Raw genomic sequence first — 16,311 nt, 5'->3', positions numbered from 1 at the left:
CAGGAATTTAGGAAAAAAACACCCCAACACTGAAATAAAATACTTCAGGCTACATCTGCCACTGGAACACCTATGTGTACCTTCCAGCAACAGTACGAGTGCCTGTATTCTACCCTGAGCCTGGCAGTGCCCCGTGTCACCAGCACTGTCTGCTGTTGCTGCACATGGGCCCCTGCTCTCAGCTGCTGCTCAGCTACAGCGTAGCCCTTGAGTAAGAAGTACCTGCTCTTTTCTCCAAGGAACACTGGTTCTTCCTGAAATCACTGAAATGTGAGCCCCCCTGGGGGCAGGAGGGCCCAGGAGCACAATGAACACACCACACACCAGGAGAGTTATTGAACGCTCTGCTGAAGGTGCTCCCGAGAGTGGGAAGGGACCTGGGCTGTACCTGGGGGTACCTGGGGGGAGGAAAGGGGAATGCTCGAGTAGGGGGTGGAAATGGCACCTGTGGTGTTCCTGCTGGGGAGGGAGGGCTCTGCCTTAGCAGCCTGGGGGGATTTCACCACCACCACCCCCCCAGTCCTTCCATCTCTGGTAAATCCCGTTGCTGCTCAATTCCACCTGAACAGGCAGCAGCTTCCACAGCTCCCAGTGGTCTCTGTCCTGCCTGGATGCTGTTTCCCTGTGCCTGCCAAGGCTAAAGGTGAGGTCTTCTCCTAAAAACAGCATGGCTGGGAAGAGTTAAGACTCTCTCTGTGCTGCCTCTCCTCCCCAGCCCTCCAAGACCTGGCCTTGGATCCTGCTGCCCTTTGTGGGCAGCCAAAAGGCACCATTTCACTCAGGAGCACACACAGTGCCTGCAGGGCCCAGCCTTGCTGTGAGAAGGGAAGAGCATTTGACCCAAACCCAGAGCGTAGCTGGGATGGGAAATTAAACCAAGCCCAGCCCCACAGGTCCTGGGGGAGCAAGGAGCAACTGCAAAGCACCCTCAGCTCGTTGCGTGTCCAGCACAAGGCTAGCTCCAAAATTCACCTGGATCCTTAAGAACTATCTGGGGAAGCAAAGGAAAGGAGGGGAGTCTCCAGCTCTTTATGGAACCCTACAAGAGGGGTGTCTACTCCAGACCCTATGTGCAGATAAAGGAGCAGGAGGATGGGAGCAGAATCCCCTTACAGGTGAGTTTAAGCCCCAGGAGAGGTTGTTACAGCCTGCTTCAGGGGACAGGTAGCAGGAGTGAGAACTGGTCCCCCTGCCCCCACAAACCCTGCTGCTGCTCCACCAGGCTCTATCCCTGTCTCTCACAGGTGTCCCTGTGACACCCTCAGAACACAAATAACAAAATGCAGCACAGGAAAATTAATTAAGCAGCAAGGTCACCGATCCTTAGTTAATTGAAACTAAAAGCACAACTGAGACACTCTGGGGGCTGAGAGGGAGAAAGTCCCTTTGGGTGGAAAGCAAAGGTTCCTCCTTGGGGCAGAAGTACTTTCTGTGTGTCATCCCTGCTACAGACAGGAGAACCAGGGGCCAAAACATGGGTGCTCCTGGAGAGCAAGCACAGAGCAAATCATGTCTAGGGATGCTGATCTCCCCCGTACCTTGAGACTTATGGAATATGTAGGCTAAAATAAATATTATCTGTGAACTCGAACATGACTCTGTTTTACTGCTGCCTAATTGAGAGAAAACACCTCAGCTGATAATCTTCTCCTTCATGTCTCCTGTCCCAGACATGCTCTTTCCCCATCTCTGTTGCTGCCTGGTCCCTGTGGGTCCCTGGGGGCTCCTGGGCAGCAAGCAGGTGACCTTTATTAGGACTGGAAATAAACTGAGCTCTCTGGATTCCTCAGGAGGTACAGAGAACAAGCGGGGAGACAGAGTGAGCCACAACAGGAAAGAAAGGAGGCATGACACAAGTGACACTCTCTTTCTATAAAATGTAAATTTAAAAATCTTCACTGACGCCCCTCAGCCACAAAGTTACTCTGTAACAGGCAAAAATAAACCTTTGACCAGTCTTTACGGCTCCATTTCTCAAGCCTTAATCCCAAGAACACTCCTGAATGTCACCTGTATCTCATATAACCCATGGCGGGGGGGAGAAAGGCAACGGGAAGCAGAAGGGAAAAAAATCCAAATCCATTCAGAAGCAGGAGCAGGAGGAGGTTCCAGACTCAGCCCACTGTTTTTTTATGCTGAAAAGACCTTTGTGAGATCTGGCTTTGGTATGTTGCACATACCCAGAACACTAGTCTGCATTTAAAGGAGGGAGTAGGAATTTTTAGACAAGTACAAACAAAACAGAGGAATCAAGTACATTAAATCACCAGGAACCAAGACCCCAGCAGATTCTGCACCCCATCCTAAAATGGAAAGTCTTCCTGCTTCTTCAACTGTGGGTTTCTTTCTTCCTGTCAAAGACCTCACTGTCACATATTTAGAAACCGAGTTTGTTCCGGCTTTAAACACCAGAACCGGAAATGTCTCCTAAAGAGTCAAAGAAGAAAGTTTACTCCCCAAAAATACCTCCCTAGAGTCTCCAGTCAGATCACTGGATGTCTGCAGTGGACTCAATGTTTTGCCACTGGCAAAGCAGGTGAGTCCATTAAATCTCCGTGCAGCTGATGAACCCTTAGAGCAGGGAATGGAAAGTTCCACACTCTGGCTCCGGGGTGCCAGATCTGATCCACAGAAGGATGCAGATTTCCTGATTGCCATGGGAAATAAACAACACTGTCATGCAAGGGAGGTTTCAGGCTGCTGCAGCTGCTTTCAGAAGAAGGCAGTGGATGTTAGGGAATGTGACCTTCTCCCAGATATACAGAAAACAGGACAATTCACATTGCATATCCGTGCCTGCACCATGGCCAAAGTGAAGGCTGGGGGAACATGGGACAGTTGGACAAGCTGGGTGTCCTGACCACAGGAACAGAGGGAAATGTGTGGTTACAGACAGGAGCGATCTCAGCTGCTCCGTGGCCTCCCAAGTCCGGGTTTCCCCCCAGCAGGCAGCTGTGCTTATGCTCTCCTCTCCCTCTGACCTTCCTACACCTCACACTCACACACACAGCTTCCACTCCCAGTTAGTGATCCCGTACAGCTAGAAAACATTTAGTGGCACAGCACTGATAATGTCAGTGTCTGAGCTGGCATGCAGGAAAACAGAAAGGAAAAGGTTACATCAAGACAAGAGTTTTGGGGGTGGAAATTCCAGGAGCAAGGACAAGCACAGAGGAGGAATTGCTGGGAAGTCTGCCTGAGGCAGGTGGTGGTTTCTGAGCCGCCAGAACCAACTTCACCAAGGCAGAAAGGCAGGTGCCTCATCCCTGTGAAATCCTCACCCATCAATCTGGTTTGGTTACACTCGAGTCCCTACCCTATCTTGTTATCCTGTAATCTTATCTCCCTGCAGTATAATCACCCCAGGAGTACAGCCAGCAGGGAATGACAGGCTGGTTTACCATAAGCCAGAGTCTTAAGCTGTTCGTGCCTCAAGACAGCCACAGCTACAACACACTCCACACCTCTGACAGCCAGATCACTTGTTTGGAAAGCGAAACAGGGATTAACCAAACTAATACTGAGGCCCTTAAAATGTATGTTCTCCTGCCCAACAGCAGAAGCAGCTCCTTTTGTTAGCCAGACAGAGAAAACAAACATGACAGGGATTAGCTCTGATGGCAGCTGACTTACCTGTGTGAACGTCTCATGTGGTGCAACAACAGCAAGCCTGGATCCTGGCCCTCAGTGTGATTATTTCAGCCCAACCCGACAACAAAGGGCCAGAAATTCTGTGACAATGTCTTCACATTCCACATTTTGTTTCAGACAGAACTTTGTGGTGTGCACAGGTGTTTGTGAGTGCTCAGGTGAGACAGAGCCTCCCCCCAAAGGAGCACAAACCCACTTTGGGCTGGGTGAGGCCATGAGCGACCTGGTCCAACATCCCTGCAGCCCAAGAGGGAGCCTGGACTATGAGCCCCCATGGGCTCTTCCAGCCTGAATTTTCCTCCAGTCCTGTGAGAACATTCCTCACTGCAACAGGCCAGTGCCTGGCTCTGCTCCCTTGACATGAGCTTGCACCCTGCTCTATAAATAGCCCTGCTGGACACAGTGGGGCTCTTCCTGGAGCAGGCATCAGATCAATGCTGCCATTAGTGAATTACTCCAAAAAATGAAGCTGCTTTTAGGAACTGTTGCAGAGGTGGTACCCAGCAGACAGAGGCGCTAATAATCCACACAGTTTGCAAAATGAATTTAATCAGGGCAACGTGTGTGTGTGTATGCTGCCACAGGCCTGGCAGAGACCTAACTCCATGTGCTGTGCAGTGTGCTCTGCACCCCTGGGCCAGGTGTGTCCATCTAGTAAAGAGGGAATCACTTCCTTCAGAGGCTGATTCCCCAGGTGTCAGGAAATGTAACTGCTCCTGAACACCTCCAGTTGCTCCCACACCACCCCTCCATGGACAGTCTCCTGCCTCTGCTGGCATGGATGATGTGAAGGACAGACATTACCTGATTGGGCTGAATTTTCGGCACATGTGCTTTCCACATTTGAGCTTCCCTAGAGATTGCCATCTCCAGAAGGAGAGACAACCTCTGGCTCTCCAGGGGTCCTGAAAACTTCATGGTGACCCTTGGATCCACCTGCCACCCAGCTGGATACAGCTACCTGCAAAACCAAAGACAGCTTGGTGAAACACTGGGCTGTGCCTGTCCAGGCAAAAGGCAGTGAGAGGGGAATAAAGCTGCAGGAAATGGGACTGTTCCCCTGGCCCTGGCACAGCCTCACTCACAGGAACAGCCTGTCAGAAAACTTGTCCATTACACATGGAAACCAAAGCAGAGACAAGGCTTTTTGTCCTTTATTTCTTTAAAGACAACAGATTGCACCACCTGCTCTCAGATGGAGAAGATGATCTGATGGAAAAGGTTATTTAGGTAGTAGCTTTGAGACTGCCTACCAGCACTATGGCTGCAGATTTTTGACAGTGTTAACTCACTTAGGCAAAACAGGGAAATGGTAAATGAAGGGTAAATCCATGGGAAAGTTATTGAAACTTTTGATTCTTTGCAGGAGACCTTGTGCAAGCCCACCAAAATGGATCCTGGTCAAACGCTAACCAGGCATTTTCATGTGAATACAACAGTCCAGGCTGTACTTACAGGAAATAAGCAAGGTGCTGACTCTGAGAAAATAAACAGAATCCACAGGGAAAACAATCCCTTATTATAAATAACAACAAAAGCAGCTCTGAGCAAATGAAAATTCAAGGTGCTTTCCCAGAGCTAAAGGAAACCTGAAAGATCAAGACTGACAGAGAACAAATGCTATTCTTTATTCACACAAACTGCACCAGGTATAAACCACACTCCAGTCCCACTTAAGAGCCCAGAAGGTTTCAAGTGGCAAGTAAACGTCAGGGCCCTCTGTCCTGAACAGGGACCCTTCCATATTGGATTTTTATATAACAAATCCTGCTCCATTAACAAGGGACAGCCTGTACTGGCTTGGAGATGTCCAGGTGTCACTGAATAGGCAGAACACCTTGGAATCAGGAGAGCCAAAAAGGACCCCTAAAGCTCTGTGGCATGTCTCTTCTCACCAGCCCCCAAACGGGCACTGTGGGCTGAAAAACCCCTATTAAAAGTTCCTCTCTTGCCCAGAGGGAGACTCTGCCTGGGGAAGTGAAACTCCAGAACCTCCAACCACAGCTACTTTACATGTATTTACTCGATTTTGCATGTGTTTTTTAAACCTGGGGCTGATCCTGAGGACACTCACTGTAAATGGGGCTGAAGGGGAAACAGGGACACAGAGTCACAGCCTCCCCTCCAGCTCCTGCCCTTGGAGGCTTCATTAGCATCTTGTGAGCCTCCCATCAGAGCCACAGCTTTCCCTGTGGCCAGTTCCCAAAGGCTGGATCCCTCACCACCTCATGGCCAAGCTGTGCCAGGCACTGCACCAGCTGGGCTGTGAGGGTGGGAGCAAACCCACGGTAGAGGCTGAGGCTGGGAGCAATGCTGAGAGCTGGGGGACCGGGAGCAGCTCGCTCCACACTCGTCAGGATAAAAGCAGGAGCTTTATTTAGCCCAGCCATGTCTCCTCCTATGAAATATTGATGGTCCTTCCTTGGTTTTGCAGGAAGGAGAGAGTAATTAGCCAACCCTCAAATCACTGGAGACAACACAGGGAAAAATTTCAGGCCGTTCTCTTCTGCTGTGAATGATAAACATCCCCACCATGTTTACAACACAAATGGGTTTCACAGCCTCTGGAAGCAGACAAGAGCTCTTAGTTACCCTGATCTCCTCTGAGGTGGTTGTCCCTGTGCTGCCTGGGCTGGGCAGCGGCTCCAGCAGAGAGCTCGGGTGTCCCTGGAGCCAGGACACATCCAGGGCCTTGCAAGGGGCATCTTTAGTGAGCGCTGCTGCCAACTGCTCTGCAGTTGCCAAGGGCAAAAGAGAGGGGAAAATAACCTTTCCTTTGTGAACTAGGGACCTCATTCAATTGAGGGCTGAGGCACAATAACTTTTATAAGGGAAAAAAGAAGAGGAATGACGTGCTTGAAAGTTGCCCTTAGAGTGAGAGGGTGCAATTTTCCAGCAGAGAGCACAGCCGGGAGCCTGGCCAAGCACCCCGGGGCTGAATCCAGTTTGCATTTCCATTTACATAGCTCTCCATCAGATAAGTGCTGCCTTTGGAAAAAAACGCCAGCAGGACTGTGTGCAGCCTTCCCGAAACACAAGGGAGCTCAGGCAGAGCAGGCTCTGAGAGCATGAGGAACAGCAGGGCTGGCACAGCTTCCCAAAATCCAGCACAGGGAGCTCCATGGGCTCTGCTCTCTGCCCAGCTCAGGACCTGAGCAGCCCAGAAAAGCAGCAGCAGCTGAACTGGAGAACCCTTCGGTGGGGCAGGGCCAGCAGGAGGCCTGAGCCTGTCCCCACACCAAACATTTCCTCCAGCTAGAAACTTCCCATGTTCTCCTGCAACCCAGCCCAAGTCAGCCACGGCTGCAGCAACTGCCCAATCCAGGACAGTCACCATGAACTAACTCACCCCAGCCTCCTGCTTCTTTCCCTGATTTACAATTAACCTTTAGCTCCAGGGTGCTGGATTTTTGGGTTTGGGGCTTTTTCCCTTGTGGTTACTTTGGGAGTTTTTCAACCACTGTTCAAACAATTCCTAAAGTTCCTGATCTTCACTGGAAGGTCATCTGGCTGAGCTGAAACCTCTTAAAGTTTAACAGTTGGGGAGCTAATAAAGGAGAAGTGAGCCCAGTAAAGGGACTGGCTTTGATGCCTCCTGTGAGGAGCTGCAAGTCAGATCTTGCTCCAAAATTAGAGAGTCAAAACGTTGGTGTGACGTTTTCACTTGTGAGAGGCATCAAAAAGCACCTCCTTATCCACGGTAAACACCGAGCTGGTCCATAAAACAAAGATCTCTCATCTCCTGAAGATCTCACTTCGGTCCAACTTTATAGCTACCTTGACTCAAAGAAATGCTTTTCATTTTCCTTTTTCAGGGGGAGATTTTAGGCTCCCAAGTGCTGCAGGCTACAGTTTCCAAAAGCAGTTTCTGCGGGAATGGGGGCAGACAAGTCCCTGACCAAACAACACTTCATGGTTTGGGGGGTGCATTTGTGTGGGATGCAAAAGAGAGGAGGTTTTTTATTTTTAGGCCTTGTACTCACTTGCAGTGCCTATAAAAAGTGCCTCCTGCACACCAAAGATGCTGCTCCAGGAACACACCATCCACTAGAAGAACAAGCTCCTAACACAGCTCCTGATTTTCCTGCCCCCAGTTGCATTTTAACCGTCCTCATACAACTGAATTACAAACAGGATCACTGAAATAATTCAGTAACAAAAGCCTCCTTGGTTCTGATTGTGGCTTGTTGTCTGTTTGCTGTAGGGGGGTTTGTTTGTTTACTTTTTTGAACAGCTCATTTTGTAAACAATGAACAAGACTTCTAGGGCTAGACACAGGCCAAATCCCACTATGTTTATTTTGCACATCAATCCAGGTGGGTGCTCTGAACAAGGGGAGTAATTCCAGTAGAGCTGGAGCACCACACAAATTTCTGCACACCTCGTATTTTCAGGGACCAGCAGTCAAATCTGCTTCAGCTTCAGCAAGCAGCAATAAAACCTCACAGATGACCTGCACACAGATTTTTCTGGGCAGTGAGGGGAAGGCGAAGCAGAAGGAAGAGAGGAGGAGACTGAATTCCTCGGAGCTCCAGCCAGCCATCTGTGATTTCAAAGGATCCAAGCCTACTGCTAGCAGAAATGTCTAACTGCAAGTTGTGATTAGAAATTTCAAAGCTGTGCCGGGGGCTGGGATGGATGTTAATTTTAGTACCCGGGGCTTTCTCTCAGCTTAACTCTTTCCTCGTGCCCTGGCAGTGAGGCAGTCTGAGACTCTGTGCTGGCCAGAGGGCAATGCCAAAGCACAGCCTGAGGTGACAGCAATAAATGAGCAGATGACCAGTGTGAGTTCAAATCAACTGGTTTGGGACGTACAAAACAAATGGCCAATGAAAACAGCTCGACAATGTTGTGAGACAACAACAATTTTTCAGGCTGAATGGCTGGGAAAAATAGGTTTGGGAATATAATTCCAAACATTAACACCTAAGTGAGCAAGTTGGTTTGAAGGAACAAACTGCCTTCTGGTCAAAGAGCAAGAGCAGTCAGAATTCTCCCCACGAGCAGCGTCAGTGACTGAGGGCCTGCAGGTGACCTCACACCTTTAACCAGCAGCTCCTCTGAGCCGTGCCCAAGCCCAAATTGGGAAAGAGGCAATTTTCTGGAGGCTGGCAGAGGAACAGGGCCCTTGCCACTTGCCTGTGTGACTCAGCCCGAGCTGCCTCCCACAACCTGGTACAAAGGCAAGGCTCTGAGGTATCTTGGCAGCATCGCTCAGGCGGGCTCTGTACATCACACGCTCGCCACTGCTTTTCCTCCAACCAGATTTTTCCTGGGAGTGCAAATAAAGCTGACCTCATTTTAGTGCCGGTTTTCCAAACAGATGAATTTTTCCAAACATTTTAAAGGAACCTGCCAGCTAAAACCACGGGTCGAACAGGGAATGCAGAGCAGTGTTTTGGTGGGAGGGAGGGGAGGGGTTTTTACGTCTTATTTTGAAACAGAAATCCCAGGGTCCATTTAGCAGCTAGGAAGGAGGAGCCCTCTGGAAAAGAGCTGCTCCATAAACGGGACCACTTCTAAGAGATCTCTGCCCCCCTTCACTCCCCCAGCCTTGTGACTGACATCAGGGGTTTGCTGTTTACAGGAAACTTAAAATTATATTTTCCAAAGTAGGAACTTTTAAAAAACAAGGCAGAAGATGAACTCCTGACTGAACTTTCAGACAATGGCACCATTCTTCCCTCCTGTGAGATGGGTGTGCTTCCAGACCCATGTCCACCCCACTCCCTGTGCTAATGTAGGCTCTAGTAGGAAGGGCCAGAGGAGGATGAGGAGGTGGAGGTTTGCATTTCCTTTTTGTCTGGCTACTGCCAAGATGAGTCCATTCAAGCAGCCTTTGCCCAGAAAGGTCTTTGGCCAGTAACAGCTTAAATATTCCATGCCACAGCTTTCAAGTGGTGTAAACAGGCTGCTTTAATCCCAGCTCTTTTCCCTGCTGTGGCAGCAACACACCAAGCAAACTGGGGATAAAAGGGAAACTCGGGATTCAGCCCTAGAACAGCTCCAGCTGCAGAACATATGTGTTGATACAAAAAAGGAGATGAAACTCTATATATTTCTGTGAGTTCAGCTCCGATATTTTGGTTTATTTGAACCTAAAAATGAACGAAGATGTAAATTCCTCACAAGGTTTACAGAAATCAGCCACGGGATAGATTTCAGAAGGAATGGGCCCTGCTATTGTTTGGCAGCAGAGTTCGTCCAAAGGCTCAGGAACAGGTCAGGAATGCGATCCTTTATTGTGTGAACTGGGGTGTCACGTCAAGGACAGTCAGCCCTCGCCTGGGACAATCACAAGGATCACATGGCAAAATGATGGTGCCATTTTCTTGTTCAGAACTGAAGCACCAGACAGAATAAAGCAAAGAGAAAGGAGTGTTTGCTGAAATGACCCCCATTAATTTCATGCTTTTTCCACTGTAAATGACAGATAAATCCGAGACAGCAATGGCTGAGCCTTGTACAAATTCCCTGTGCACCACTGGCAAAGGAATGAGCAGCTCACACAGGCAACTGACCAAGGTTTGCTTGGCAGCCTCTGGGTTCTGCTCAGGGACTCTCTGGATCTTTTGGGGACAAGGCTCAGGACTACTGGGGAACACCTGTGAACCTCTGAGGAACTTGAGGGCGCTGCTGTTGCTGAGCAACTAAACCAGGGAGCTGAAGGAACCCCAGCAGCTTCCAAGGAGCATCACCAGCTGCCCCGCATTAGGGAGCGCCAAGCGCCCACTCAGCAGCACCTGGGCTAAGTCTGTATAAGAGAGCTGAGGCAGCAGCAGCACCTTTTGCCAGAGCTGCTGTGGAGCTGGGCTGCTGTGAAGGGGGACTCTGGCAGCCCTGCTCCAGGTTAAGCAGTCTCAGGCATGGTGGTGGCACCTCACGGGGCCATTTTTCCCCAGGGAGTGCCCAGGGACTTGGTCCTGCAGAAGGTTTGGCTGCCTTGGAAGAGCCATGGTGCCAGCTGAAGGAGTTTTGGGAGGAAGTGAGCAGGCTGCACAACATCAGAGTTTCATGGGATATAGACAGGATTTTCTCTGGGACTGGCAGCTTGCAGAGCCTCAACCCCATCTGCAACAGAGCAGCAGGCAGTGCCCATCCCCACCATCGAGGTAAGTTAAGTGTCTGGGGACAAGGGGAAGGGTGCAAGTGGATCATCACTGGCACTGAAAGGAAACTTTCTGCCCCACCTCAAGGTTTGTCACTACAAAATAGGTTCAAAGTGTGTGGGGTGAGATGACAGGAAGGCATCAAAAAATAACAACAAATGCTGCCTAAGTGTAGTCCCTTCCAGCATTTGCATGTAAGCATGGCCAAGTTTAAGAGTTTCCATTCTGAAGAAACCCCCCACACCCTTTCTGGTAGGGAGAAAGCACTGAGGTGTGAGTCTGCTTATGAACTGTGTGGGGAGCTAACCAGGAGAGCTGTGTGCAGCTGAAAGAACACAGGCTTGTATCACAGAGCTGTGGTGGCATGGCTCCCATGACCTGGGAGTGCTGCAGAGGAGGGATATAGGCTCCAATGCAAAGAGGAGATGCTGGTGCCTTGGTCCCTGTGGGGACTCCTCATGACTGTGAGGTGTGCAGGCAGAACAGTGTGGCAGAGCACAGGGAGCCCAGGAGCACCCTGGATACGGGGGTTCCACAGGACCTGCACCCTCCTACAAAGAGGAGCTCACTGGGACTTGTGGGGGGCAGAGGCTGCCTTGGCTGCAGTGACCATGGCATACTGGAGGCAGCTGGGGATGAGGTCACACAACAGCCAAAGCCCAGCTGAATTGTGTCTGGCAAGCTATGGGAGAGACTAAAGGGGCTTGAGTACTTGGGTAGCAAGAGGAAGGCCAAGGAAAGTCTGGGCAGGCTGCTGGCTGGAAGTAGGGTCTGGATAAGCAGACAGTGAGGTGGATTGCACAGCGGCTGCATGATTGTGTCCAGAGGGTGGCAATCAGTGACCTTTGTTTACTGCGAGGGTGATAGAGCTTTGGCTGGGTGGCTCAGGGAGGCTGTGGAGTTTACATCCTTGGAGGCATTGAAAGAGTGCTTGGACGTGGTGCAGAACAACTGGTTTTAGGAGGCCCTGCTCAAGCTGGAGTATCAGATAAATCGACCTTGAGAGGTACTTTGCAGCCTCAAGCACTTGGGGATCCCAAGGGCTAAAGGCTCAAAGCAGCCCAGAGCAGCTTGTCTCTTCTTCAGGCAGCAGGAAGGCTTTAAAATTAAAAAAAAGAGGCAAACCAAACCTGGCATTATGTAATGTCTCACTGGTAGTCTCCTCAAAGCAACACATGCAAGGCATGATTCACTTCTCCCACCACCAATGTAACTTGGTATAAATCAACAGCGACTTGAAGGAAGTCATTCCAAGGAAAACCAGGCTCACAAAGTAGGAGGGAGAGCAGTAATTTCATAAAATATGGTCAGAGGCTTTCAAGCCCATAAAAACTAACTCTCTAAAGGCAAGGGCCAACAGGCATTCGGAATTTAAAGCATCGTGCAGCACCTTTTGAGTAATATAATCCCCTGAAACCAAATAAACACAATGCCTCTGTGGGCAAAAACACAGAGCCAGGATCCAGCAGTACCTCTTTCTGTCTGTCGGCAGCAGTCAGTCATTAACATCAATGAACAGTGATAAAACCAAACAAGTTTATACCCAGTTCAACACATCCAAAAAATGTCTGACTACCATGGCTTGATTCCTCTTGACAACAACAAAAGAGAATTTTGTCTGAAAGCCCAAGTGCTCACCAAGGCCAATATTTTGCTTTGTAGATTCTGACTGGCTTCAGGATAAATTAGTGATTACAGCTAATATCAGGATACAGTGTGAGGCAGTAAAAAGAGATAATTATGAGGAAATGAGGAATTATCTGCTGTTGAAACAATAGATCAATTATGAGGTACAGCACAGTAGCTGCAGAGCAGCATTCTTGTGCTCTGAGGGTACTGCCTCCTCTTTCTCATCAACCAAGGAGAGCCCACAGTTATAAAGCTTAATTATCCTCCAGGAGCTGGAGCTTGCTGACTAATTAGCCTCTTGTTGAGACAATGCAGGAAAGGATACAATTCCAATTGTCCGCTAAAATGGCATGGCACAGTCCTAGTCCTGGCTCTTCCCTGCCTCTTCGTATCTCCTGTCCTATGAGAGCCTTGATATACCCACAGTCCTGGACAACCTAAAACCAGTCCTGAGCCTAAAATAAACTAAACCCAGACAGGGGAGCTCTGAGAGGGGGGTACAGACGAAGGGGAAGGAAGCAGAGTGCCTGAGGCAGTGTGTACAGCAGCTGGAGCTGTGTGAATTCCGCTTTGCTCCTGGGACTGTGTGCATGGACACCTTCACAGGGCTCCCACAGATGGGGACTCAGCTGAGCTTGATGGGTCAGCTGCATGGCTGCACTTAGAAGCATGTCAACACCAAGATTTACAGTCAGAATTATTTAAAAACCTGAAGGTTGAAGGTTTTAGGAGCCAAGTTCTTGTCTAACAGACCACTGTAGTCAAGTCACCCCAGCCAAGAAACAGGGTCTTGCTGTGTGCAGTGAAAAACCACCAAAAAGGGCCAAAAGCCTCTGGCAGATGGATTCCTCCAGCAGCTCCCAGCACCCTGCTAAAGGTGTTTGGTGTCTGGGCTGCTGAGCAATATGGAGTATCTGCAGCAACATGTTATTTATGAGTGAGCTTTTAGAGGAGTTTATGGCACAGCAAGTGCAAATACCCACTGTGGTTAATGAATGCGTGTTGATAATATTTGCAGTCAGCAAACACACAGGAAGGGAGAATGTCACACCACATCTGCTTGGTACAGACACTGGAGACACCTGAGATTTCCTTCCATCTCAGCAACTTCACTGTGCTTTTCTGGCTTTTGAGAATGGTTTCTTTGAGAATGCAGTGCAATAATAGCTATTCTCAATGTAGCAGAATCCCCCTTAACATCCACCTCCCTGATGGCCAGCTGGCTTTCCTGCTGCTTCCCTGGAGTGTGCTGCTGAAAAGGCTTCGGTTAGGAGCTCCTCGAGCCCCACAAAGTGATGGGAGCAGAGGAAAAAAGGCAAATACAGGCAGGTTCCTGGGCAAGTCAGTACTGCAGGGGAGGAATTCTGATCCCACAGCTGTGTTACACTCCATCTGGAGATGTAGGTCTTGTTCACTCACAGTCTGGTCCAGCCTCAGGCGGTCGAGTCCTAAGGTTATCATTTGGCACTTAAAATATGATGTTCAGTTTTCCTGAGGCCACTGGTCCAGCCTGACCTTTTTAAAATCCCTCAGTGTGGCATAAACTGCAGATTTGTTTATCTGTCCTTCCCATCACCAAGTGCAAATGGATAATTTACACTAGTGTGCTGCTGAACTTTATTTCCTAAACATAAAAATTGCCTCGTAAAATCACAGTGATTAGACCTGTGCATACAAATGTTCCCCAAAATTCAGTTCAGCATCAGGTCAGGACTAATTAGTGCTTTAACCATTGCATGGCTGCAGGTGTGCACAGCAAAGAGTCTTCCAGCAGGCCCCGAGGGAAGGCACCATCCACCACAGGGATGCTGCTGGAGGTCTTGTTTCAGTCCCTGCATGAGAGATGCTGAGGCAGGTGAGCACAGAAAGGCTGAGAATGGAAAATCAAAGGGGCTGTAATTACAGGGGAGATGCTCAAAGCTTTACAAAGCTGTAAACACTTGGACAAAAAGCTTCTCCTAGGGCAGTAACAGGAGCAAAGACAGCAGCACTGAGCAGTGTCCTGCTTGGACTGACCCCTGATTAAACTGATAAATGAAGGTAGATATTACTGGAACCCCCCTGAAAACAGGAAAACAACTCATTCACTCACAGATAATGACTGCACCGAAGGGTCACTATAAGATGGAAGACAGATCTGGAACCAGGGAAGCACAGCTCCCCAGAGCCAGGCAGAGCAGTGCAGGGCAGCTCCTGCTCCCAGCATGGGCTGCAGCACTGTGACACCCCAAACATGCAGCAGCAGCACAGCCTGGCCCCGGCTGGCGTCCAGCAAGGAGGGCCTTGTGTGGATGGGATCTTGACAGAGCAGGGCTCTCACCAGAGCCACTGTCAGTGCTTTTAACCAGGGCCCCTGAGCAAATCAAGTGCAGGGCTTGGGAATACAGAACAGACACAGCAAAAGCAGCAGCTAGGATCACTCCTGCCACATCAAAATGTGCCCAAGTTCCACACAGGGGTGAAGGATAATTAAAACTGTGTGTGTGTATCTATATACACACACCCCCCATGTGAAAGTTCAGTTCCTGCTGGGGAGAAGCCAAAAAATCAGCTTCCCACATCCCACGCCGAGGTCTGTGTAGGCACTGATGAGAACACGCCCTCCTCCTGCCCCACGAGCCAGCCAAACTACTTGAAAACCAAATCTCAGTTGTGTGCAGGGATCCAAAATCCAACCCTGAAGACAAGGAAAAGATGCCACGATTTGGTTTTTGAGAGGCAGCCTCACCTTGCCTGACCTGGGCTCCAGGTGCACCTACAGTGGGGCAGAGGTGGGGGGCACAGCTGCCCCCCCTGCAGCAAAAGGGGAGATGCTCCCCTTTGCCAGTTGTGTCATGCATCTTGCTCAGTTCAAACATTTTATTTTAAAAAAACCTCACCCTTCTGTCTTTAAAAAGGGCTGTGCCATGTACGTGCTGGTGCTGCACAGCACAGAAAGCAATGTCTAGGAGCAGACAAAGGCTGATGCTGAAATAATTTTTAAATTCAAGCTTGAATCAGCCTGCCATGTAAGATCCTTACTTTTAAGAGTGGTAAAATGAGGGATTGTTTCTTTTTCCCTCCTTCACAGGAGAGCAGGTTTTTTCTGTGTTCAATGGATAAGTTTTCATGAGAATTTTTTCTGTCACTCTGCTTTCTACCATAGGCACAAAAACCCACGGCAATCTCACTCCCTCCAGTTTCCCCCACTGGAGATGGATTCAGAGCACACAATGCCGCTCTGCCTTCAAGGAAACTTCGTCCATTGCAGCCGGGAGAGCTAAGAAGGAAGTGGGGAGAGAGCGCAGCCCATCTCTGCAAACGAACTACAACGGAGACAAGACAACAAAACCCAGAACCAGGAGGCCTACAGGGAAGCAGGAGAGAGACTCTTCTTCAGGTACTGTACTGATAAGACAAGGAGTAATGGGTGCAGATTGAAAGAGGGTTAATTTACGTTTCGGTATTCTGAAGAAACTCTTTACTGTGAGGGTGGTAAACCTCTTTACTGGAACAGGTTGCCCAAGGGAGGCTGCGAATGTCCCAACCCTGAAAGAGTTCCAAACCAGGTTGGACAGGGCTTGGAAGAGCCTGGTCACCTGGAGGTGTCCTGCCCACGGCATAGGGGCTGCGACTACGTCATCTTTAAGGCGCATTCCGACACCTGAACAATCTCTGATTGTAAATGCCGTGCGTCGCGCTGTGACCAGAGTCACACCTGGGGCAGAGATGCGCTGCTGAGCCCCGGGAGGGGACGGGACAGGGACCCGCCGGGCACCGCACCCGCACGGGCACACAGAGCACCGCTGGCAGGATGCTTGGAGCGCGTTTACTTTGCGCCTGTATAATCACAGCGTTTGCAACTACGGTGTCGCCCAGCACACCCCCCACACCCCCGATCCCCCCCGTCCCCTTCCCGGCTCTCACCTCCCCTGCGCGGCGG

The 16,311-nt window shown here is 49.8% G+C and overlaps 1 protein-coding gene across 1 annotated transcript in view; it reads right to left on the bottom strand.

Moving 5' to 3' along the window:
- The window catches only part of CCNI (cyclin I), a 23,056-nt gene extending 6,745 nt beyond the window's left edge, over positions 1 to 16,311 (bottom strand). The window contains exons 1-2 of the mRNA XM_005429062.3: positions 16,296 to 16,311; positions 4,456 to 4,612 (exon numbers count right to left, since the gene is read on the bottom strand). Coding sequence (XP_005429119.1) covers positions 4,456 to 4,569 — 114 coding nt within the window. The 5' untranslated portion in view covers positions 4,570 to 4,612; positions 16,296 to 16,311. The remainder of the gene's footprint in view (positions 1 to 4,455; positions 4,613 to 16,295) is intronic.

Source organism: Geospiza fortis, unplaced genomic scaffold (genome assembly GCF_000277835.1).
Source record: "Geospiza fortis unplaced genomic scaffold, GeoFor_1.0 scaffold909, whole genome shotgun sequence".
NCBI lineage: Eukaryota > Metazoa > Chordata > Aves > Passeriformes > Thraupidae > Geospiza > Geospiza fortis.
Note: the sequence above shows the minus strand (reverse complement) of the source record. Positions and strands in the feature narration are given on the sequence as shown.